Source organism: Megalobrama amblycephala, linkage group LG19 (assembly GCF_018812025.1).
Source record: "Megalobrama amblycephala isolate DHTTF-2021 linkage group LG19, ASM1881202v1, whole genome shotgun sequence".
NCBI lineage: Eukaryota > Metazoa > Chordata > Actinopteri > Cypriniformes > Xenocyprididae > Megalobrama > Megalobrama amblycephala.
Window position 1 is genome coordinate 20,535,101 of NC_063062.1, and position 23,664 is coordinate 20,558,764.

General features: G+C 44.4%; 1 protein-coding gene across 3 annotated transcripts in view; it reads right to left on the reverse strand.

Moving 5' to 3' along the window:
* The window catches only part of shank3a (SH3 and multiple ankyrin repeat domains 3a), a 390,305-nt gene that overhangs the window by 103,995 nt on the left and 262,646 nt on the right, over positions 1–23,664 (reverse strand). For all 3 annotated transcript variants that reach the window (XM_048169401.1, XM_048169402.1, XM_048169403.1), the window contains 2 exons: positions 3,157–3,341; positions 1,534–1,557 (listed from right to left, as the gene is read on the reverse strand). In XM_048169401.1, coding sequence (XP_048025358.1) covers positions 1,534–1,557; positions 3,157–3,341 — 209 coding nt within the window. The remainder of the gene's footprint in view (positions 1–1,533; positions 1,558–3,156; positions 3,342–23,664) is intronic.

The following is a 23,664-nucleotide window of genomic DNA, read 5'->3' on the forward strand; positions in this document are numbered from 1 at the left end:
GGTGCCGTTACGTAAGAGATGTGTCGTGTGTCCAGCATATGGTTTGTCCTGGCAGTTTCTGAGTTGGCACAAGCAGCATGCTGTCATAGTGCCACCAGATTAAAACAGCACCTCCATCTCCACCAGCATGGGCGTTCTGGCACTTCACAAGCACTAATGCACCTGCTGCCCAGCACAGGAATGTAACTCAGGATGTGTTTTCAGCGTACGTGCAGCTGTTCTGGACTAAAGGATTACATTCAAGATACCCATAGGACAGGAAAATTACAAATCTCTAAAACATATCAGAAGCTTCTCCCAGGTTAAATGGATAGAAAACTGAGACCTTTGCTTAAATCTCCAGCTATTTTTTATCTATTAAAAGACCCTAGCAGACCTGTCCGCTCTAGACTTTTGGAGAAAATATCAACAGTGTCAGAAACAGAGCTAATATTTTCCAAGAAACCAAAGTGTGCAATCAAAAGCCAGATCTCAAACAATTCTCATTAAAAAATTATCCAAGATCAAATGATCTGAGTTATACTATCCACAAAAAGTTTGTAGCATTATACTGTTACTGTATGTCAACTGTTGACAAATTTGCTTCCATTTATTCCATTAATTGAGCATAAAAACTGCAAAAAAGCAGTAATAATAAGAGTAAGAACAACAACTTCCATTCAAATTTTTTCAAGCTGCATAAATATGTAACTCATACTGTATGCAAATATTCGCCTTATGTATATCTTATGTATTAATGTATTTCTCATAAGGAGAAATACTTTAATAATTTTAGGAGAAACATCTGAGACAAAGCTAAAGTTTAGGTAACACTTTATTTTAAGGTGTCGTAGGTACACGTTACTACATGTACTTACTATAGTAATAACAGTGAATTATGCATAATTACAAATACCTAACCCTAAACCAAAACCTAATCATAACCGTATCTCTTTAGTAAGTATGTAACTACGTCACCTTAAAATAAAGTGTAACCTAATAATCATAATAAAAACAGTAATAACAACAACTTCCATTCAAATTCTTTCAAGACCACATGATCTGAGCTCTGCCAAGTGCATAAATATATAACGCTTCACTCATACTGCACGCAAATGTTAATCTCATGTAAGTATATTTGTGTTTCTCCAACAGAATTTTAGCAGAAAAATCTGAGACAAAGTTAACATTTAAATTAAGACATTTAAAAGAGCTTCACAGGAACAATCTCAGAGCAATTACAGGATTCTCTGAGTGCAAAATGGAGGAAATTATAATCTATTAAAATGCTTTAAGCATCAGATGTGACAGAAATCAGATTGTGTGTAATAGTTTTCCGTACAGATTAAAAGGGGAGGAAGGAAACCGACTAACATTGCCGTGTATGTGTTTGGGGTGATGGGTAAAGATTGTGTGAGCACAGGTGAGCATGCAGGTTGGGCAGAGTGGAAAGAAAGATTTACTGAAGGATAAAAACACCACTGTAAGGGACTGTGCATGGGACACACTCATTCACACTGGAGGGCAGTGGGATGGATGCAAAGTTTTTTTTACCTTCCACTGCGTTTGAGTGGTGGTCTGGTTTGAAGCATGAATGGAGACAAGAACAGAACAACACATAAGCCATGAACCTGAGCCATGGGCGCACACACGCACAAACCAGAGCAGCATTCATTTACACGCTCAACAGCGAGTATGAGTTACACCCACATCTTTTAATAACATCACATGTACACAGCAAAAATGAATACTGTCTGACTTGATTCTGAGTTGAATCTCCTCCAGCTCAAGATTCACTACCTGGAGCAAGTAAGCACGGCCCTTACAGCTGAACGCCAGTGTGTGTGTATGTTTGTGATAAGAAAGACGTTCTCCAGAGAGCAGCGTTTGACAGACAACAACCCCTTGTCTCCCTGTTCTGAGACATACCATGACATGTTAAAGACGTGCATCACGCAAAACAGACACACTGTAGGTCACTCTGGATTCAACTACCGTCCTGTTCATAACTCACTCAGCAGATGTAGTTCTATCCTAAATTACTCTCTGGCTATATTGACAATATTACTATACTATAGAATATATATATAAGCATACTGGGTTCCTCAGCCTGCATTATCGTGTATTATGCACCTATTTGTACTGTATTCCAAATATATTTTCAATGTATATTTATTTGTAGTATTTAGGAAATAATGATTTATAAATCTATATAATTTAATATTTATATTTATTTAAAATATAAATATATTTAAATATAAATATATATTTATTTATACAAAATACAATTGTAAATACAATTTTAATTTCAAAATTTTATAAATAAAATACATAATATTTACAGTAATAAGTACAGTTACCTTACAAAGTGTGAACATAGGGCAAATTTATATATATATATATATATATATATATATATATATACATATATATATATTTAGTTATATTATATATGCATATATATATACAGTATGCCATTTTGAGTAAAAGTAAACTCAGTGGATAACAACCTTTTTTTTTTTTTTTACCTTTATACCTTACGTGTGAGCCTGGACCACAAAACCAGTCATAAGTGTACATTTTTTAAAATTGAGATTTATACATTATCTGAAAGCTGAAAAAATAAGCTTAATAATATTTGGCTGAGATACAGCTATTTGAAAATCTGGAATCTGAGGGTGCAAAAAAATCTAAATATTGAGAAAATCACCTTTAAAGTTGTTCAAATGAAGTCCTTAGCAATGCATATCCACTCACAAAAACACATTTTTGATATATTTATGGTAGGAACTTTACAAAATATCTTCATGGAACATGATCTTTACTTAATATCCTAATGATTTTTGGCATAAAAGAAAAATCAATAATTTTGTCCCATACAATGTATTGTTGGTTATTGGTACAAATATATACATGCTACTTATGACTGGTTTTGTGGTCAAGGGTCACATATGGCAGTGATTTTGTTTTACAATAGTGACACACTTTTTGAAGACTTCCTGTAAAGCCTAATAAATCAACTCAAAAATCATGAGAGACACATTGCAATGCACAAACCATGAGCCTCTGCTCCCAATTGATTTTTGCATCACAAATCTCACTCGGCCAAACCCCGCCTCTATCCAGATGAATGACAGCTGTCAGATGCAAAGTGATAAGCAGGGAAAGGGCACTCACCTTTGACCCTCTCTCCACGGTTCAACTGGATCTCTCCCTCTCCCTGCGGCGTGTACGGTTTGACCACGATGAAGGTGCGCCCCGGCACAGCGCTGTAGAGTTTCCGTTTGGGGCCCCGGGCTCCTGAGAGTGTGTGCGAGGGCCCCGCGGGAGGAGGGCTGGGGTCCCGCTGGACCGTCCCCGGGCTGTAAACAAAAACATAGGTTACCGTGGTGATGCCCGGCAACTGGTAGCCAAATCCGGTGGTCACCGACATGGTCCCGTGAGAAGGCGGCAGCGTGCGTGCACGCGTGGGTCTCCTCCTCGATATTCCCGAACCGGCCAGGGCCGTCAGGTGCGAGCGGCTCACTCCCTCTCTTCCTATCACTCTCTCCTCTTCTGCTCCTCTCTCCTCCTTTCTTCCACCTCTCCTCTCCTCTCCTCCCTCTGAGCGCTCCCCGCCCTCCCCCTTGCTCCCGTTAACGGCTGCCTGTCGCGAACGGCGCCGAGCGCTCGGGCTGCACTCGCCGCGAGTGGGGCATGTTCACTCCCCGTGGCTCTCGCGCACACGCTCGCACACGCACACACGCTGTGACGAGGCTGCGCCGTTTCCCCGTGGCTGGGCTGGCGCGCTCCCGCCCTGAACATTCTATCCGTACGCGGACAGTCGCCGACGACAACGCGCGGGCGCCGGGGGTCCGGTTTGATTAGTGTGTGGGGGGGTTGAGCACGACTCACCTCACCCCCCCCTAAAACAGCACAAACACACACACATACACACACATTCTCCTAGTGCTGTAATCAACAGCCCCTCCTAACCCTCTCTCTCTCTCTCTCTGCCCTCCAAGTCCTCCCCTCCCCTCCCCTGTCTTTCTGCCCTCCCCGTCTCCCTCTCTCTCTGTCAGTAAGACAGCTTCTGAATGTTAATGCAGCTGCAGGAAGAGTGGCTGTAGCCCTGTCTCTCTCATTCATCTCAAGTCGTTCACCCATTCATTCCATGGACACACACACACACACACACACACACATACAAAACAAGAATTCACATGCACTACAGTAAAACACACACTCAGGAACAACGTTTAATGGGCTTTAATGTCCTAAGGAAGTTAACTTCCCCTCTACTGGTATTCTGCTCAAATGTTATGGTGTAAATTCACTAATAATGAATCACACCTACTGATTGCATTGTTTTTTTTCTGCTGTTTTAGCACCTGATTCACTAAATGTGTTATGCAAATGAGGTAAATGGAACAAACATGCCAAAAATGTGCTGAATGAAATCTGCAAAACGTGTTGCTTTATGAATTGATGACTCTGTTTTGCTTCTCAAAAAATCTGATATCTTCCAGCATGAACAAGGAAATTCTTAAACCTTTGCCTTTACTGTCAAAATCAGTCAGTCTGAACACACATGCACATTCACACACTCTTTCCGGCAATCCCTCGTTTCAAACATCGAGCTCAGTGACGGCTTTCCAATTACTGCAGCGGTACGAGGCTAGAGTGACTGCAGCATGTAAATGCAGAGTAACAAGAAAGAGAGTGGAATTTAAGGGTGGAGATTTGATAAGAAACTGAAAGGGGAAAGGGTTGTAAAGGAAAGAAGGATGGGAAAGAGAAAGTAACACAGAAGAAATGATGGACAGAGGCTGTAAGATGAGAGAGAACGGATGAGAGACAGAGAGGTATGGAGTCCTGTCGTCACGGTTTCCTCTGACTCAGTATTGATCAGTCAGAGCCTCCACAAGGCTGTAATAAACAGCACTGAAAATCATCGTCCGACTCTGCAGTAATACCATATTTCACACACATCAATCATCATAAAACAGACATACACAGCCTCTGACAAGTGTTCTTTTTATTTAGAACATTTATAAGATGATAGATTTGAAGCAGTGCAGCTGCGACTGAGGAACGGCAGCCTGTAGATGACATAAATGTCACACTCCTGCTCTGGCCGATCTGACTCGCATGCATGAAGAAGTTTCGCATGCTGTGTGAAGCCACAAAGACATATGCTGCATTTCAAAACTAGTCTACCTAGACAGTCCAAACATTCCATTCAAGATTTGAACATGTGTATGATAACCCTTGGCATCTGCCATCATGGAGAGATAAACTGAAAGCAACTGTCTTGATTCGCCAAGTGCCAGTGTCAACAATGAATCAGAGGCTTCTTTTCCACCGTCTCTCATGGTTCTTTCTTTCTCTTTAGGTAATAAGCACTGGTGGCAGAAAAACACACTCAGGAACAGCGTTTAATGAGCTTTAACAGGTTTATGTGGCCTAAGGATGTTAGCTTCCCCTCTACGTAAACAAAAAACTTCCAGTCTACTGGTATTCTGCTCAAATGATATGGGGTGAATGCACTAATGGCTCCTTTCCACCGAGCGGTACGGCTCAGTACAGTAAAGTACGATTCGGGAAAGTAAACCCTGATCTGGCTTGCATTTCCACCACCAATAGTACTCTTACTTGATGCATGGTGTATGCCAGAAAGTAGCCATCTATATCATTTTCGCGCAAAGAAGAAAGTAACGCAGTAAACAACAATGGAGGACATTTAGCAGATCTTATTCTTCATTCTCGGCATGTGGCTGTTGCAATGGTATTGTGTTTCAACTGCAAGAAGAAGCTCAAACGTCCATGCGTGTCACGCGAGAACCAAAGAGGTATGTTCTAGCATGTCACACGCACATTTGAGCTTCCGTTTAGCATATTTGATGTGCACTTTTATCACAAATCACTCGAAAGTCATTTATTTACAGTTTTGTTGTAATCTTTAGTTTTTAGATATCAGAGAAATTTCATAATTCTTGATTGATTCTAATTTTAGATACCACAGCAAAAACTACTAATCTAAATCACAGGTCTTCAACCCTGCTCCTGGGGACCCACTGTCCTGCAGAGTTTAACTTCAACCCTAATCAAACACACCTGAACCAGCTAATCAAGCTCTTCAGGATCACTTAAAAAAACAAGTAGGTGTGCTGAAGCAGGTTGGACATAAATTTTGCAGGACAGTGGGTCCCCAGGAGCAGGGTTGAAGACCTCTGGTCTAACTAATATAAAGTTCAAAAATTATTGAATACAAGTTAGTAATTAGTAATAAAATAATAACAAATAAACAAATCACAAGCAACAGCTCAAATAAATACAACAGAACAAAGATTCAAATAAAATAAACAGTGCTTTAAGTTTTTCAGGTAAGTCTAACAGTAGTTTTCAGGTACAGAAATTGAATAATCAAATGTAAAATAACACTTATGTTCTTCACTTAACAATTTAAATATAGTTTAATCCTTGTTAAAGCTACAAAACATGTTCAGTCAAGATCAGTGAGTGATTTTCTCTTTGTCTTTTGTTGTTTGATTAACATTAATGACACAGATGGCAGCAGGAATATTAGGCTGCTGTCACTTTATGACCGAACGCACAGATCCAATATACTGTTACACATATGTTTTATTTCTCATCTGTTTACGTTCAGTAAGACATAATTGACAACGTTTACATGAATACTTGCCAAGATGGGCATTTTGACATACTTTTGTTGTGTGTATTTTTCAGTTCAAGCACAAGATGCGAAAGAGAACTCAATTTAGTACTTGCATACTGAATTGAGGTTTTTTTTGTGTCTTCTTGCGCTTTGATTTGAATCCTTAAAAATCGCTTGAATGTTTAAACTGACAAGGCTTATAAACGTGCCAAAGATAAAATTTATAATGCAGCACTGGCCCGATCTAGTGACAATTCAATCTACTGTCCTGAGTGTCTTTCACGCTGGCCCCGGGCCATTGGACATTCCTTATTGTCCCTGTAACCTTATCTCGACTTTTTTTCTTATACACACACACACACACACACACACACACACACACACACACACACATATATATATATATATATACATATATATATATAGAGAGAGAGAGAGAGAGAGATTAAATATGTTATAAAAAATATAATTACTTCGTAGTGATAAATCCCCCCTTTTTACATTTGAGCTCCTATACAATGAATTGATTTTAACAACTTTAATGTACTTGAAGTGAACCAAGCACTTAAAAGTATCGGATTGGGACATGGTATCGGCAGATGCTAAATATTCAACAACTCGAATCAGAAAAGGAACAAAAAAACTTGATCGAGACATCCCTAATTGTAAAGAAGTATTATAATGCCAAAAAACTTTTGGTTTAAAAGCAGGCAATTCAATAACACCTATGACATATAAGTCCTGCCTTCTAAATAAGAGCCAATCGGCAATTGGTAAAGTCATTGCATCACTGCAGCGGCCGTTAGAAGCTCCGGTTCCTATAGAAACAGTCAGACACGTGCCTCTGAAATGAGACACAAGAGACGCGCATTTAGGATTGCGCATGCACATTAGCTTGATCCAGCCTGAAAAATACCGTATTTTTGTCATGATTCGAGCGTTTAGAACAAAATTTATGAGACAGTTTTCATTGGTGATTTCAAATATGAAATTCATTCGAAAGCTTGGCAAACAGCTTTGGAGAATTTGATGTTTTTTTTTACCAATTCAAAGAGATAGGAGCTGCATGACCGAGAGCCGTTTCAAAGATGGCCGCGAGTGAAATGACTTGTCTTAAAGGGACTTTGATGACGGCCATAAACATTTAATTCAAACGTCTGAATCAAAAGCATCAAATGCATGTATATGATGTCTAAAGCTGTTCAATTTGAACATTTTAATCTACCTGTGGATCCTCCAAAATGCTGTCTAGATAGGCAATTCACTTATATAAAAATATATGTGAACGCATTTATATTTTTTAAGCACGTTTATAATGCCTAAAATGTGTATTGATTTGAAGATGTTCTATTCAAATACTCAAACACAAAATGATGCCTAAAATGTTTGGTTCAGATGTGCCAAACGTTTCTATTTGAATCCAGCTATGATGCATAAAAATGTTTACTGAAATATCTAAACGCCTCAAAATGTTTGGTTTGAACATTCAGTGCTGTCAAGGTAGGAAGCTCCCCAGGTTTTGAAACACGGCTGCATTCTGTATGACCAGAAACTCATTTTAACTACCTCAGCTTGAATGTACTCATAAGCTCTAACATGTGTTTCTCTGTAGAGAAGCACTGACCTCACTAAAACCTAATGACACACACCCTGACACACACCTTTAGGTATTAACTCACACATACAGACATGTGTAACCCCAAGAATCCCACAAACTCTCACACAGAACATCAACCTTCATCTGATCGACCACACTAAACCCCTCAGGCATACAGTGTCCTGTTGAAGGGTGTGACAAAGTGATATATTGGCTCTATACCTCTCCTGAGCATCCTCTCGGCTGCCTCCTTGGACACCAACCATACTTCGGTAACCCTGGCAACTGCCATCATGGAGAGATAAATTGAAAGCAACTGTCTTGATTCGCCAGGTGCCAGTGTCAACAATGAATCAGAGGCTTCTTTTCCGCCGTCTCTCACGGATCTTTCTCTCTTTAGGTAATAGCAGCTTGAGAGAAAAAGTACTGACGCTTGATCCGAAGTCACAGACTAAGTCTCCTTGCTGTCATCATGCTGTGAACAACTAATCCACAAACTCATGTCATACGTGTGTTATCATCTCTACTTTACCTATAGGAGGTACATAATGAAACATACCCTGTGCAATATATGCCAACACTGGCTCACTCACTGTTGCTACTATTAGCTAAATTTGTAAAAAATTGTTAAACGAAAATAAGCAGGGGTTCTAAAATGACTAAAACTTAAATAAAAATAAATTAAAGTTAAAATATATATATATATATATATCAGCATTATTTACATACTGTTACCGTATTCAATATTTAGAAATCTTTAATAATTTACATCACAAAAATAGTTTCAGTGTGACTTCATTATTAGCTCAGCTTTGACACCAGCCTTACCACACTGCTATCAAACTGCGCTTTTCTTTAAAAATGCCAGCTAAAAATATCTTCGATTGACAATAGGAATAAAGCCAAAAAGACATTATCTGGAAGAAATGACCCTTCTAAAAAAAAATGATGTTGAGACCAACCAGTCCTGCCTCAATGGAGAGATTTATACACTTTGTAATAACAGAATAAGGCATCAGAATCAGTCATTATCTCGCAAAAGGTTATTTGCATAAGTGCACAATCGTAAAATGGTCTCTGTGGACGGACTAAGATGAAAGAATGAAATGAGTTATGTCTCATTCTCTCTCATCATCTCTTCCGTTCTTCTGCTGGAATCTCTCTCAGTCTGTCTTGCCCCTTTTAGGGGTTAATTGAGTGTAATGGAGTCGGTGTGAAGCCTCTCCTCTGGCAGAGCATAAATGTGTGTGTGTTTGTGTTTATTGGGTCATCCTATCCTCCCAGCAATTTTGGAGACGCCGCTATCAACAAGAAATTACCTATCTCTCCTCACTTCTCTCTCTCCATTCCTTCCTTTTATTTTTCCTTTTTAGTCCTTTAGAATATTTTGCAATGAGAAAGACAACTGTTCTCAGATTGTTCCCAGAAGAGGACCTCAAAAAATTACATTATTTCAAACCAAAATCAAAAGAAAGAAGTTTTGAGTGTAAAAATATATATTTATATATGAGGTGTGTCCAGAATATGAGAATGAAGTTCCTATGCTCGAGAAGGGCTCTGTGAAGGAAGAAGCTGGCCAAGGTAACTTGGGGTGGGGTGCCAGGAATAAGTTAGAAGACAGAGTCAAGACACTGTTTTTTGTGACACCCTGTTCAAGTGACTCGTATTAAGATCATCAAAATATAAGCATCAAATATGCCAAACGGAAGCTCAAATGTGCGTGTGACATGAAATTGGGTAAAAGTGCATCAGAAACTTTGAAAATGGTGAGAAACACTTATGGAGAAGTCAAGCTATCATCTGCACAAGTGTACCGACGGTGTACCAAGCCCTTCAAGGAAGGACGAGAAGGTGTTGAAGATGAACAACGATCAGGATGCCCCTCTTCGTCAAAAACGGAACAGAATGTGGATGCAGTGAGGTCTGTTGTCAACCGTGACCAAAGGCTCACTATCAGAAATGGGAATTACCAAGTCAATTGTTCATGAAATCGTGACTCAGGATTTGAACATGAGAAAAGTGTATGCAAAACTTGTTCCAAAGAACCTGTCACCTGTGTGGTTCAGAAACCCTTGGATTTCATCAAAAATATCTTAATTTGTGTTCCAAAGATAAACGTAGGCCTTGCGGGTTTGGGATGACATGAGGGCGATCACCTCCATTTCACCTAAAGAAGAAACACCATTTTGATCTAACAGGGGTGGTTCATTGCAATTTAATTTTTTTTTAACTTTAGTTAGTGTGTGATGCTGCTGTTAGAGCAAAGTCTCCAAAGTTACGACGCTCAGGGACGCTATTTTCTTTTAAAGAATTCTGTTTTTAAGGACTACAACAAACGGCTGGTAGGGACCAGTGCCCAAGGAAGTCGACCGGAAGTTGAAGTCGGCCGCATGCCGCCATCTTGTAGCAGAACTTCACTTGCGTTAGCCATCCCATTGACTCCCATTCATTTTGGCGTCACTTTGACAGCAAATAACTTTACATCTGAGGCGTTTAAAGACTCAATTTGTCCATTATTTATTTCTAAAGATACACGACAATGTATAAAGGGCTCCATTACCTTCTATGTTACATTATGGCCCCGTAGAAACAGTTTTTGTAAAAATAGGCTAACGATTGCGTCATAACCACTCGACTCTCTGTCGCACAGTAGAGAAATTACCATACAGACAGGAGGAGAAGCTCGCAGGCAATAGTATGCATTAACTTAATATGGCGTACTGGCGTTACATTTTAAAATACTATACAAAATAATTAATCAGAATAATTACTCCTGCTCACTCACGCCAAAGAACTCCCCGCTCAAGCTCGCCGTCTCTGCAAGATTAACGATGGCAGTTTGCACGCACAGCTACTAGAAGATTTACATCTGTCAGACAGGTTGCTGACGTCATCAAGCTTAGTTTGAGTCTGCGCGTCAGAAACGGAAGTGCTAAAAATCGCTAAAAATGGGCTTCACTTGTCTCAATTGAGTTCCAATGGGGTCACTGTGTCCATTTCTTTTACTGTCTATGGTAGGGACTACAACAAGCTTATTCCTGGGTTGGTGACATCACTAACCCTAAAATTTACATAAACCCTGCCCCCGAGAACACACAACAAAGGGGGTCTGAGAGTCTGAGGTAATCGGCGCTGCTAACATGAGCTCTTGAAACTCCGTCCTCTTCGTAGGAGCAGCAGCTTATTTGCATTTAAAGGGACACACACAAAAACTGAGTGTTTTTGCTCACCCGCAAAAAGTGACAAATTTAACATGCTATAAAAAATGATCTGTGGAGTGATTTGAGCTAAAACTTCACATACACACATCAGAGACTTATTTTACATCTTGTAAAAGTGGCATTGTCTGACCCCTTTAGTGACAGAAATTTCATTTTTGGGTGAACTAACTCTTTAAGGCGTTCTGCATTATGACATTTTTCAAGGCTAAATTATAATACTACTACCTCCAATTCTCAGTCCAATAGGTTGTTTGCAATCACGTGGTTCTGGTGAAATAACGGTGGAGGGCAAGCAGTGAAAATTAGAATGGAAGAGATGGAGAAAAGTCCTTTCTGTGCTGGTTTAGAAAGGTATAAACAGAAAATCACAATAGATGTTGGACGTGATCCTTATGTTATGAAGAGGAGTGACTTTTCCACTGAATTGAAAGATTTTCCTGCCATCGAGGAGGTAGATATTGAGAATGTGAAGCTGCCGTCACGCCCCTGTTCAGTTCTAGTTTGGTTTGTTAATATCGCTCTGCCTTTCTACTAGTGAAGTTAGGGCAGTATTTTTGATTTTCTGTCGCGATTGTAGGTCATTAATGCTGAATCGAGAATTGCAACAGGAGCTCACATCATCGTTCAAAGAAAAAACTAGATGGTGTAATACAATTGTTGTCTTTTATACGTGTAAAACACACTAAGGGAAAGTTGAAGAGGTGACGGGAAGACGCCGTATATCAAATCTAATGATGTCACTGATTGAACCCACTCCCTATCACTCAATAAAATAATCACATAGCTGAGTGTTTTTGAAAGTTTTGTCTTTGTTGTCGAATCGACTTCTGTCAGCTTGTTAAACATTTATTTATTTGGACATTTTCTACCATACGATGGCTGAAGCAGCAGCGCGTGACACTGTTCTCATGGTAACCAGATCAACACTGTGAACGGGATAGTACAAAACTTAATTGAAAACATCAAATTATCATTCAATGGGATAAAATATCTTCTCTTCCCTGCAAACGATACCATGAGAATGTGGATATTTAACCAAGTCAAAAACAAATAAGGTAAGCAGGTATCCATATTCATTTCAGTATCAGCAGACGCAAAATGTTATTAAAGGTGACAACTTTTAAAGTTAAAAAACGATATAAGTTATAAAAAACGGTATAAGTTAAGTAAACGATATAAACACCCTCTGGGTTCTCGATTTTATCGATTTGAGCAACCATAAACAATGCAAAACATACAAATTTTGAGATTTTGTTAGGATTCCTATATAGAAAGATCAGTCCCTGCCCTCCAGACTCATTCGAAAATGAATGTGAAAACAACCAAAATATTACCATAGTATTTGTTGTATTTCTTATAATGTACACTAATTTAAATAAAAAACAATTACATTTTACTGTATTACAGTAGCTTTTAAAATAATATATTAATAAAAATAATATATTACTTTTTTTTTTTTTTTTACATATTACATATTTTATTATTTACATTTTATAAACAATATCAAATATTCTTTTTCTTTTTTCTTTTTTGATTCTGAGGTGAAATGTGACCTGGACATGTTTTTGTGAGATTCACACACAAAGAAATGTCTCTACTACTGTTTCTTTGCTTCAATGGATTCTTAGTTGGTTCAGTTTTACACAAAAACTGTCTGTTAAAGTCAAGCTTAAATTGAGAATGACCATAAGGGTGGAATAAGCAAGAGGCCAGTGGCAAGAATGAGCCAACAGGAACGCAAAAGATATTGAATATCGAAAAGATATTGCATATTGAACTCAGCGCCACCTCTTAAATCTCCCAGCGGCCAATAGGAAATCAGCAGACTCACTCCTCCAATCCCTGCTCTTCTGTCGACGGGTGAGTGTCGAGGGAGTGGCAGGTCTGGATATCCTAAGGGTGGAATCCATCACTGAAAGCTCCAGACTGAGAGAGTGCTCTTTCAGAGTGACACCTCATTTACCTGCCTTGCACAAACAAAATGGATTCCCTTTTGCTATCAATAAATCACTCAATTCTCCTTCCCTCTCTCTTTTTCCTCTCTAAACGGAGCTCATAAATCGGTAAAGTAATGAAACAGCAGAAATGAGGTAAGGTCTACATTTTAGCCTCTTAGCTGGTGGTAAAAGAGACATGTTAATGATGAGTGATGAGCTTTCGGCATATTTCAGTCAAACCAGTCCACTTGAAGGCTTTTATGATCATATTTTCACAGGAAAGTAAACTTGCACTTAGTTTTTACTGTGCATTATCCATTAGGAACACTGTAACAGATATTCAAGATTTTAATGAGTTTTCTTTTTGTCACGTGGGTGGAAAAGGCTAAACCAGCAACCGAGAACAACATGGCTATTGTCAGGTCCCAATATTTCAATTTGAACAGCTAATTCAGAGCTAAGCAAAAAGGAGTTGTGTGCATGATTTATAAAACATCACAAAGAACGATCTCCCAGACTTCATTATTTCTGAACACCGTCTATGACAGACTTCATCAAGGTGCTGTATCATATATTATATAACTTGCTTAAAGGCCGAGTTTTTGAGATTAACAACAGCATTTAAATGTGGGAATGAATCCCATAAATTAGCATTCTGTGTACAAGAGGCAACGGCTGGCGATTTTAAAAAATGACCACTAACATACACTGTAAACAAGAATTGTAACACGGTACTGTTACGGTACTGGTGTAGAGAGACGAGGCAGATACGGATTTCCACAATACATATACTTTTACTAGAATAAACCAAGGCAGGAACACCAAACATACACGTTAACACAACAGAGAACGGACAAGGAGTACAGGGAGTGAGTGCAATATATAGGAGTGCTGACAATAGAGTCCAGGTGCAGGTGATCCGTGATGATGAGGAACTGACAAGGGAAGTGAGTGCAGGTGAGGAGAACAGGAGGATCTTGGGATATGGAGTCCAGGGAAACAAGGGATCCGTAACAGTACCTCCCCCTCCCGGTAGGCGCGTCCTCGCGCCGTAGATGTAACAACCGGGAGGGGGGCGGGCGCCCTGGAGACCTCAAACCGGAGCAAGGGGAGGAGTAGACTGGAGTGGAGGTCTCCAGGGCAGGCTCAAACACCATGGCGGGTCAGGAGCCGTGGGCAGCCATGGCGGGTCAGGAGCCGTGGGCAGCCATGGCGGGTCAGGAGCCGTGGGCAGCCATGGCGGATCAGGAACCGTGGGCAGCCATGGCGGGTCAGGAACCGTGGGCAGCCATGGCAGGTCAGGTGCAGCGGGCAGCCATGGCGGGTCAGGTGCAGCGGGCAGACATGTAGCGGGCAGACATGGCGGGTCAGGTGCAGCGGGCAGACATGGCGGGTCAGGTGCAGCGGGCCGCCATGGCGGGTCAGGGACCGAAGGCTTCATGCCGTAGTGCCCAGGCGGCGCAGAAGGACCGGCGGGAGATGGCGGAACCAGCGGCTCCGCCGACCGAAGCGCAGCCGGGGCTCCAGAAGGCCGCAGTGTAAGACAGACGACATACAACAAAGTGAACACTGGGGAGAGTGAGGAGGCCAACTGGAGCTGAGGGACGGAGTGACGGAGCCAAGACGGAGGAGTGCAGTCCAGAAGTGAGGGCAGGCCGACGAAGGAACAAGGTGTGAACGGGGGCAGGATGGAGACTGGTGACACTGGTGGACTGCTGGACAACGGTGGAGCAGAGGGAGGTTGGAGCCGGGGTGTAGGTAATCGCCCAGAGGTCCGAGGTGGAGATCTGGGCGAGGGGGCTTGAGGTGGAGGTTCAGTGTAAACACAAATGGATGGAGGTGGGAGAGGGAGGCAGGGAGGGTAAACAGTCTTAGGGCTGTATGTAGTTTCAACCACAAAGTTCATAATAGGGGCTGGTTCGGCGGCGGCGGCTGGAGCGGCAGGCTCGGCGGCGGCGGCTGGAGCGGCAGGCTCGTAGGCGGCGGCGGCTGGAGCGGCAGGCTCGTAGGCGGCGGCGGCTGGAGCGGCAGGCTCGTAGGCGGCGGCGGCTGGAGCGGCAGGCTCGTAGGCGGCGGCGGCTGGAGCGGCAGGCTCGTAGGCGGCGGCGGCTGGAGCGGCAGGCTCGTAGGCGGCGGCGGCTGGAGCGGCAGGCTCGTAGGCGGCGGCGGCTGGAGCGGCAGGCTCGTAGGCGGCGGCGGCTGGAGCGGCAGGCTCGTAGGCGGCGGCGGCTGGAGCAGAGGGCTCGTAGGCGGCGGCGGCTGGAGCAGAGGGCTCGTTCATCCCCTCAAATACAATTAAAATCCCCACAGGCACTGGAGTTGGCTCTGTGGGGACTGGAGCGGGCTCTGGAGAGACTGGAGCGGGCTCTGGAGAGACTGGAGCGGGCTCTGGAGAGACTGGAGCGGGCTCTGGAGACACTGGAGCGGGCTCTGGAGACACTGGAGCGGGCTCTGGAGACACTGGAGCGGGCTCTGGAGACACTGGAGCGGGCTCTGGAGACACTGGAGCGGGCTCTGGAGACACTGGAGCGGGCTCTGGAGATACTGGAGCGGGCTCTGGAGATACTGGAGCGGGCTCTGGAGATACTGGAGCCGCTTTCTTCCTCCTCCTCCGCTTACTGGGCCCAGTAGAGGCATGTGGGTCCAGCATGGGGCAGGCAGGGAGTTCGCTGGAAAGGCATGCGGAGGAAGCCGGAGGTTGACTGACTGGCCCGGCCAACCGTGTCTCTGGATGGACTAGAGACAGACACCCATCCTGAACCCAATCCACGATAAATTTGGAATCATTTAACCATAAAATGGAATTTATGGTTTCGCTTAAGGAGAAACGATAATCGGGTTCACTAAAACGGATGGTGTCATCATCTAGTCCATCCAGAAACAGGGAGATCAAAACTGCTTCAGGCCAGTCAGACACATAAGCGAGCTCTACGAACTCCTCCACATACCTCTCCAGCGAACGACCTACCTGCAGGAGCCCGATAAGGCGTTCGCTGGCTGTCAGGGTGAGAGGCGTTGGAGGAGCTGAATCCAGGGAGCCGGTGAAAGTCTCCATTTTTTTTCTTTTTTTTTTTTTCCTGTGGAAAATCCGGTCGTTCTTTGGTCCGTTCTTCTGTTACGGTACTGGTGTAGAGAGACGAGGCAGATACGGATTTCCACAATACATATACTTTTACTAGAATAAACCAAGGCAGGAACACCAAACATACACGTTAACACAACAGAGAACGGACAAGGAGTACAGGGAGTGAGTGCAATATATAGGAGTGCTGACAATAGAGTCCAGGTGCAGGTGATCCGTGATGATGAGGAACTGACAAGGGAAGTGAGTGCAGGTGAGGAGAACAGGAGGATCTTGGGATATGGAGTCCAGGGAAACAAGGGATCCGTAACAGGTACCGGTAACACTTTATTTTACAGTGCCGTAGTTACACGTTACTACATGTACTTACTATAGTAATAACAGTAAAGTATGCATAATTACAAGTAACTAACCCTAACTGTAACTCTATAGTAGGTACATGTAGTTAATTAATAGTACTCAGTACTTATTTGAGTAATTACAATGTAACTACAAAGTGTAACCAAACTAACAACTTGATGGTTTATATATTTGACAAGCACGGACGAACAGTTTAGGATATATATTCAGTGAATCTGAAGCTTCATCAGCTCTTTTTATAACTTATGGATTCATGGCAAGAGCTAAAGTTAACTCAATATAATATACTGCAAACCAATAACATTCGCACTTGACCCCTGACCTTTGTTTTCCCTGTGTTCTTGCCTTCTGTGCACCCAGCGACATGTGATCTCTAAATCCAATTTTTGACAATGTTTAGAACAATGTGTCATGGCCTCGAATCTGACCCTGAACAGGAAGTGGGCGGCCAGTACTGACCGCACCACTACAGCACTAATTACACACTCTCCTGGTCACCATGGTCACCTCAGGGAGTGACAGGTGGACACAGCTAGACAAAGGGCTAGAGAGAAAGAGTGAGGAATTTTATAGAAGACCGGACACCAAGGACAGACGCTTTGGCTTAATTTCTGTATGTATCATCACATTCTGCGTATTAAACAAACCACACACACTGGTGCCGGGGGTTCTGATTATTAGCAGGCCAGGATGTCAGGAAATACTGACAGATGGACAACTAGGACAGAACACAGCAAACGCCCCTCAGGACCAGACAAAGACAGACAGTGAGCCCTAAATTGTTGTTCAGCAGCAGTACACTATACACCTGCTGGTAAAATTAGAGTCCTGAGGTCCAAATTAGCACACAAAGCCACACTTTTTTTCTGAAGGAAGTTATGCAACGCAAAAGAATGGCTTCAGAAAGTAGCCATCACTTTTCTAACCTACAAAACTGCAATATGTATCCTGTGCAATAACAAATAAATTTGAAACATGGTTATAATAAATACTATTCCAAAATCTGGTAAGCTCCCAATCTAGACAGCATTTTAAGGCATCACAGGCATGTAATGTTGCTGCCTCTGGGTTTTGCCAAAATGCAAAGAGAAAAGGTATATATATATCCTTTGTGGATAGACAAATCCCAGAATGCATTGAGGTTTATAATCCGTACTAGATGGATAGCTGTGAGAATGTATAAATGTACATTACTGTTCAAAACTTGGGGTTAGTAAGATATTTTTTCCTTTTTTTTCCAGCAAGGAAAATCTAACAGCTGGGGGCTCGTCCGGGATATACAAAATTAATATATATTATAAATATATATAAATTAATTCAAAGTGAAGGTGAAGACAAGTTTTGTTCTTTTGAACTTTTAAATTCTTAAAAGAATCCTAAAAAAATGTAATCACAAAAATATGCAGCACAATATAATAATTGATAATAATAATATGTACCAAATCAGCATATTAAAATGACTTCTCAAGGATCATTCAGCTTTGTCATCACAGGAATAAATAACATTTTAAACATGTAAAAATAGAAAACTGGCATTTTAAATTGTATGTATATTTCACAATATTATCGTTTTACTTTTAATTAAATTCAGCCTTCATAAACCTTAAAGACTTCTCTTAATAAAACAAAAAAATGACAGACCGTAAACTTTTAAATGAAAGTGTATTTATATTTTAAACATATATTTATGTATAAGAATATATTATTATTATTATACATTCTCTAATAATATATTATTATTATTACTAATAATATATTTCCTGAAAAATGTCTCCAGATAATTCAAAAACATCAGATTACTGTTGCAGTTGAAAGATTTGAATAGACAAAAAGTGGCTTTAGAAGCCAATATATTGTTTGTTTTATTTCAGTATCATTTCCAAATCAAGAGTATCATGTTGTTAGCTTAGCAAAATGCTAACGTCGAAGTCAATCTGAATCAATTTTGAGTCTGGTCTCAGTTTTGTGTGGCATAGGTGTGATTTAGCACGTTTCAGATGAGTGTTTCAGACAGTAGAACCATTACACCTGCTCTAAAAGGCAGTGCAGTGATAAACAGCCTTTGCTGTATCTTCGGTGTCAGATTTGTGCTGATTAGCGCCACAACACAACCACCAGACACCCACTACCCACCAACCCTTGGAATAATTCAAAGTATTTCTTATTTACATTAGACACAACTCTAGGAGTTTGAATTCCAAATTAATCCATGCAAGTTTTACGTTTTCTTCATCCATTTGGAAGCTACACAATTATAAAGTGCTATGTCTCACGGTCTCTAAAAACCTGTCAATCATCTCCCTGCAATAAATACACAATATGAGATTTAAAGCAATATTGCTGGGAAATTCAATAAGGCCTGCTGGAGTCCCAAAACACAGTCGATTCCAGCAATGTCCTGCAGCTCTGTAGGAGAGGAGAGTCCAATCTGAATATATATTAAACATTAGAATAGCACGATTTAAAAGCAGCAAATGTCGATCAAGTAAGAATGTGATAGATTACAACAGAGTTAGTATTTTAGATGGAGGCGAACGAGCAGAGAAATCTCAGCGACTTCATTCATTACAGGTCTCAGAGGCCATAACGTCTCGGTTACAAAGGTAACCCTCGTTCCCTGAAGGAGGGAACGGAGACGTACGTCGGATGACCGACGAATAGGAATCTCGCTAGAGAGGCCAATCTACTTCGAGTGTAACTAAACGAGCCAATGCACATTGGCATGCAATCATATGCATCAGCTGCTCGCCTCGCAGCGCGGGTATATAATGAGCAGCAGGTGCGTTGCATCTTCAGGTTTTCGCTGAGGAGCCGAACCCAGCAGGTGGCAGCATCAGCAGGACAGCGCCTGTGGCGACGGGACGTACGTCTCCGTTCCCTCCTTCAGGGAACGAGGGTTACCTTTGTAACCGAGACGTTCCCATTCAGTCGGTCACTTCGACGTACGTCGGATGACCGACGAATAGGAATCCCTACCAAAGCGCCACAGGAGGTGCCCTCTTCCAGTGCTCTGTTGTGAGCCACCTGAACCCCCTTGCCTAAGGACGGTGGGACCGGGCTCACACAGAGAGGGTCGATCACTGTTGTTCCCAAAACCCACTCAGTGAGACTATAGATACCACTGGGAGCGTAACCTTACGTCAGATAAGGAACGCTGCGGAAGCCATATCCTTCCCCGAAGGAGCTATATGGATAAGTACATATGGACTAACCTTGTAGGTTGTACAACATATGGAAGAACTGGGGTGACTCCAACTTGGTGGGTTCTCCCAGAGGGAAAGACACGGGCTTCGATTAGGAGCAACCGTGGAAAGCCGCATATGGGATCCCCGTAGGGTCACACATATGGAGCCCAGCCTAAATCCGGTTCTCAAGGATTCAACGGAGTAAGGCCTGGCGACCGACGCTCCGCCACGTCGGCTGCCGAAGGGATGTCGGAGGACTCGACAGGGTCTGCCTTGTAGGGACTCTCTGGAGAAAAGAAGCGCATGTCGCGCAGCAAGCGGACACTAAGCCGGGGCCTCTCCGTGCCTCTGACCTGAGGCGAGAACACGGGAGGAGACCGGCTCCACACGAAGGCTATAGTACCTAGCGAACGTGTTAGGTGTCGCCCAGCCCGCAGCTCTACAAATGTCTGTCAGCGAGGCGCCACGAGCCAGCGCCCAGGAGGATGCTACACCTCTCGTGGAGTGAGCATGCAACCTGAGCGGGCAGGGCACGCCCTGAGCTTGATAAGCCAGGGCGATGGCATCCACTATCCAGTGGGCCATCCTCTGCTTGGAGACAGCCTTTCCCTTCTGCTGGCCTCCGTAACAGACAAAGAGCTGGTCTGAGGTCCTGAAGCTTCGAGTTCTGTCTATGTACCGTCGCAAAGCGCGGACTGGACAGAGCAAAGCCAGGGCTGGGTCTGCCTCCTCCGAGGGCAGCGCTTGCAGGCTCACCACCTGGTCCCTGAAGGGAGTGGTGGGAACCTTGGGCACGTAGCCAGGCCGGGGTCTCAGTACCACGTGGCTGTCGCCCGGCCCGAACTCCAGGCACGATTCGTCGACCGAAAATGACTGCAGGTCCCCTACCCTCTTGATGGAGGCCAATGCAACCAGCAGCAAAGTCTTCATAGACAGAATCTTTAAGTCTGCTGATTGCAAAGGCTCAAAGGGAGCAATCTGGAGTGCTCTTAGCACCAGAGCGAGGTCCCAAGAGGGTATGGAGGGAGGTCGAGGAGGATTTAACCGTCTCGCCCCCCTAAGGAACCTGATGACCAGGTCGTGCTGACCAACAGATTTGCCATCTATGTGGTCGTGGTAAGCGGAGATAGCAGCAGTCTGGACTTTGAGGGTGGAGGGGGACAGCCTACGCTCCAACCCTTGCTGCAAGAAGGAAAGCACGACTCCGATCGAGCATCTTCGGGGGTCTTCTCGGCGAGAAGAGCACCACTCGACGAACAGGTTCCACTTCGAGGCGTAAGCACGTCTTGTAGACGGTGCACGTGCCGAAGTGATGGTGTTAAGTACCTCAGGGGGTAAGTCACCTAGAACCTCCGCGTCCCGTCCAGGGGCCAGACATGGAGTTTCCAGAGGTCTGGACGCGGGTGCCAGAGAGTGCCCCGTCTCTGAGAAAGAAGGTCCTTCCTCAGAGGGATGGGCCAGGGAGGGGCTGTCGCGAGGAGAGAGAGTTCTGGGAACCAGGTCCGGTTGGGCCAGTAGGGCGCAACTAGCAAGACCTGCTCCTCGTCCTCCCTGACTTTGCACAGTGTCTGTGCAAGTAGGCTCACTGGGGGAAACGCATATTTGCGCAGGCCCCGGGGCCAGCTGTGTGCCAGTGCGTCTGTCCCGAGTGTTCCCTCGGTCAGAGAGTAAAACAACTGGCAGTGGGAGGTCTCTAGAGAGGCATACAGGTCTACCTGAGCCTCTCCGAACTCCTTCCAGATCAGCTGAACCACCTGGGGGTGGAGTCGCCACTCTCCTGGCAGCGCAGCTCGTGACAGCTCGTCGGCCACACGGTTGAGCACACCGGGAACATGAATGGCGCGAAGCGACCTCAGATGCTTCTGACTCCAGAGGAGGAGATGGCGGGCGAGTTGCGACATGCGACGGGAGCGTAGACCACCTTGATGGTTGATGTACGCAACGGTCGCAGTGTTGTCCGTACGGACCAGTACATGCTTGCCCCGTAGCAGGCCTTTGAGGCGGCCCAGAGCAAGACGTACTGCCAGCAACTCGAGGCAGTTGATGTGCCAATGCAGATGGGGTCCCGTCCAAACCCCTGACACTGCATGCCCGTTGTACGTGGCACCCCAGCCGGTGGCCGAAGCATCTGTGAATACCACAGCATGCCGGGACACTTGTTCTAGGGGCACTCCTGCCCAAAGAAACAAAGGGTCCGACCACGGGCTGAAGGCTTGGCGGCACTCCTGAGTGATTGGCACCCGGAACGTGCCGTGTAGCCACGCCCATCTCGGGACTCGGCCGTGAAGCCAGTGCTGAAGCGGTCTCATATGAAGCAGACCGAGCGGTGTTACAGCCGCTGCGGCCGCCATATGCCCCAGGAGCCTCTGAAAAAATTTCAGTGGGACCGCTGTCCTGCCGTTGAAAGTATTCAGGCAGTTCAACACCGACCGAGCACGTTCCTCTGTGAGGCGTGCTATCTGTTCGACCGAATCCAACTCCATACCGAGAAAAGAGATCCTCTGCACTGGGGCGAGTTTGCTCTTTTCCCAGTTGACCTGAAGCCCCAACTGGCTGAGGTGACTGAGCACCAAGTCCCTGTGTTCGCACAACTGATCCCGAGACTGTGCTAGGATAAGCCAGTCGTCTAGATAGTTGAGGATGCGAACACCCTGTTCTCTCATGGGAACAAGGGCTCCCTCCACGACTTTCGTGAAGACGCGGGGAGACAGGGCGAGCCCGAAGGGTAGGACCCTGTACTGGTATGCTCGACCTTCGAACGCGAACCTCAGGAATGGCCTGTGTCGCGGAAGAATCGAAACATGAAAGTACGCGTCCTTCAGGTCGATCGCTGCAAACCAATCTCGGGGACGGATGCATTCGAAAATGCGTTTCTGCGTGAGCATTTTGAACGGTAGCTTGTGGAGGCTCCGATTCAAAAGACGCAGGTCCAAGATCGGTCGTAACCCGCCGCTTTTCTTGGGTACAATGAAGTAGGGACTGTAGAACCCTGACCTCATATCGGCTGGAGGGACCGGCTCGATCGCGTCCTTCGCCAGTAGGACTGCGATCTCCGCACGCAGGACAGGGGCATCGGCAGCTTTCACTGTAGTGAAGAGGATGCCCCTGAACTTGGGGGGGCGCCGGGCGAACTGAATCGCATAGCCGAGCCTGATGGTCCGAAGGAGCCAGCGAGACGGACTGGGGAGCGCTAGCCAGGCTCCCAGAGACCGAGCAAGCGGCACCAAGGGGACCACCGGCGTACCCGCCGCGGGGCAGCGAGGTGGAACGCAGGGACGCGGCCCGGGGGGCTCTCTGTATGAGGCGGCCCGAAGCGGGGTCACAGTGTGCTGTGCAACACTTACCTGCTTCCACAGGTGGACAGAGGGAGCAGTCGAGGTTTTGTCTGCCTGCTGCTCGCTGCTGTCCGCTGGCGACAGAAGAGGTGGATGAGAGTGGTGAGGTTCTTGCCCTCCCACTGCCCTCCGAGCCCTCTTCGGACCCGGAGATAGAGGAAACTGCTCTTTTATTGAAAATTTGGGTACCGCTGGTCGTTGGGCCAGCGGCGGAACAAAAAGGGGAAACAAAAGATTCTCCACCCGGCCCTCCTCCGGGGGAAGGAGCGGTGCGGTCACCACCTCCTGAAGAGCAGTCCCATCCATCTCC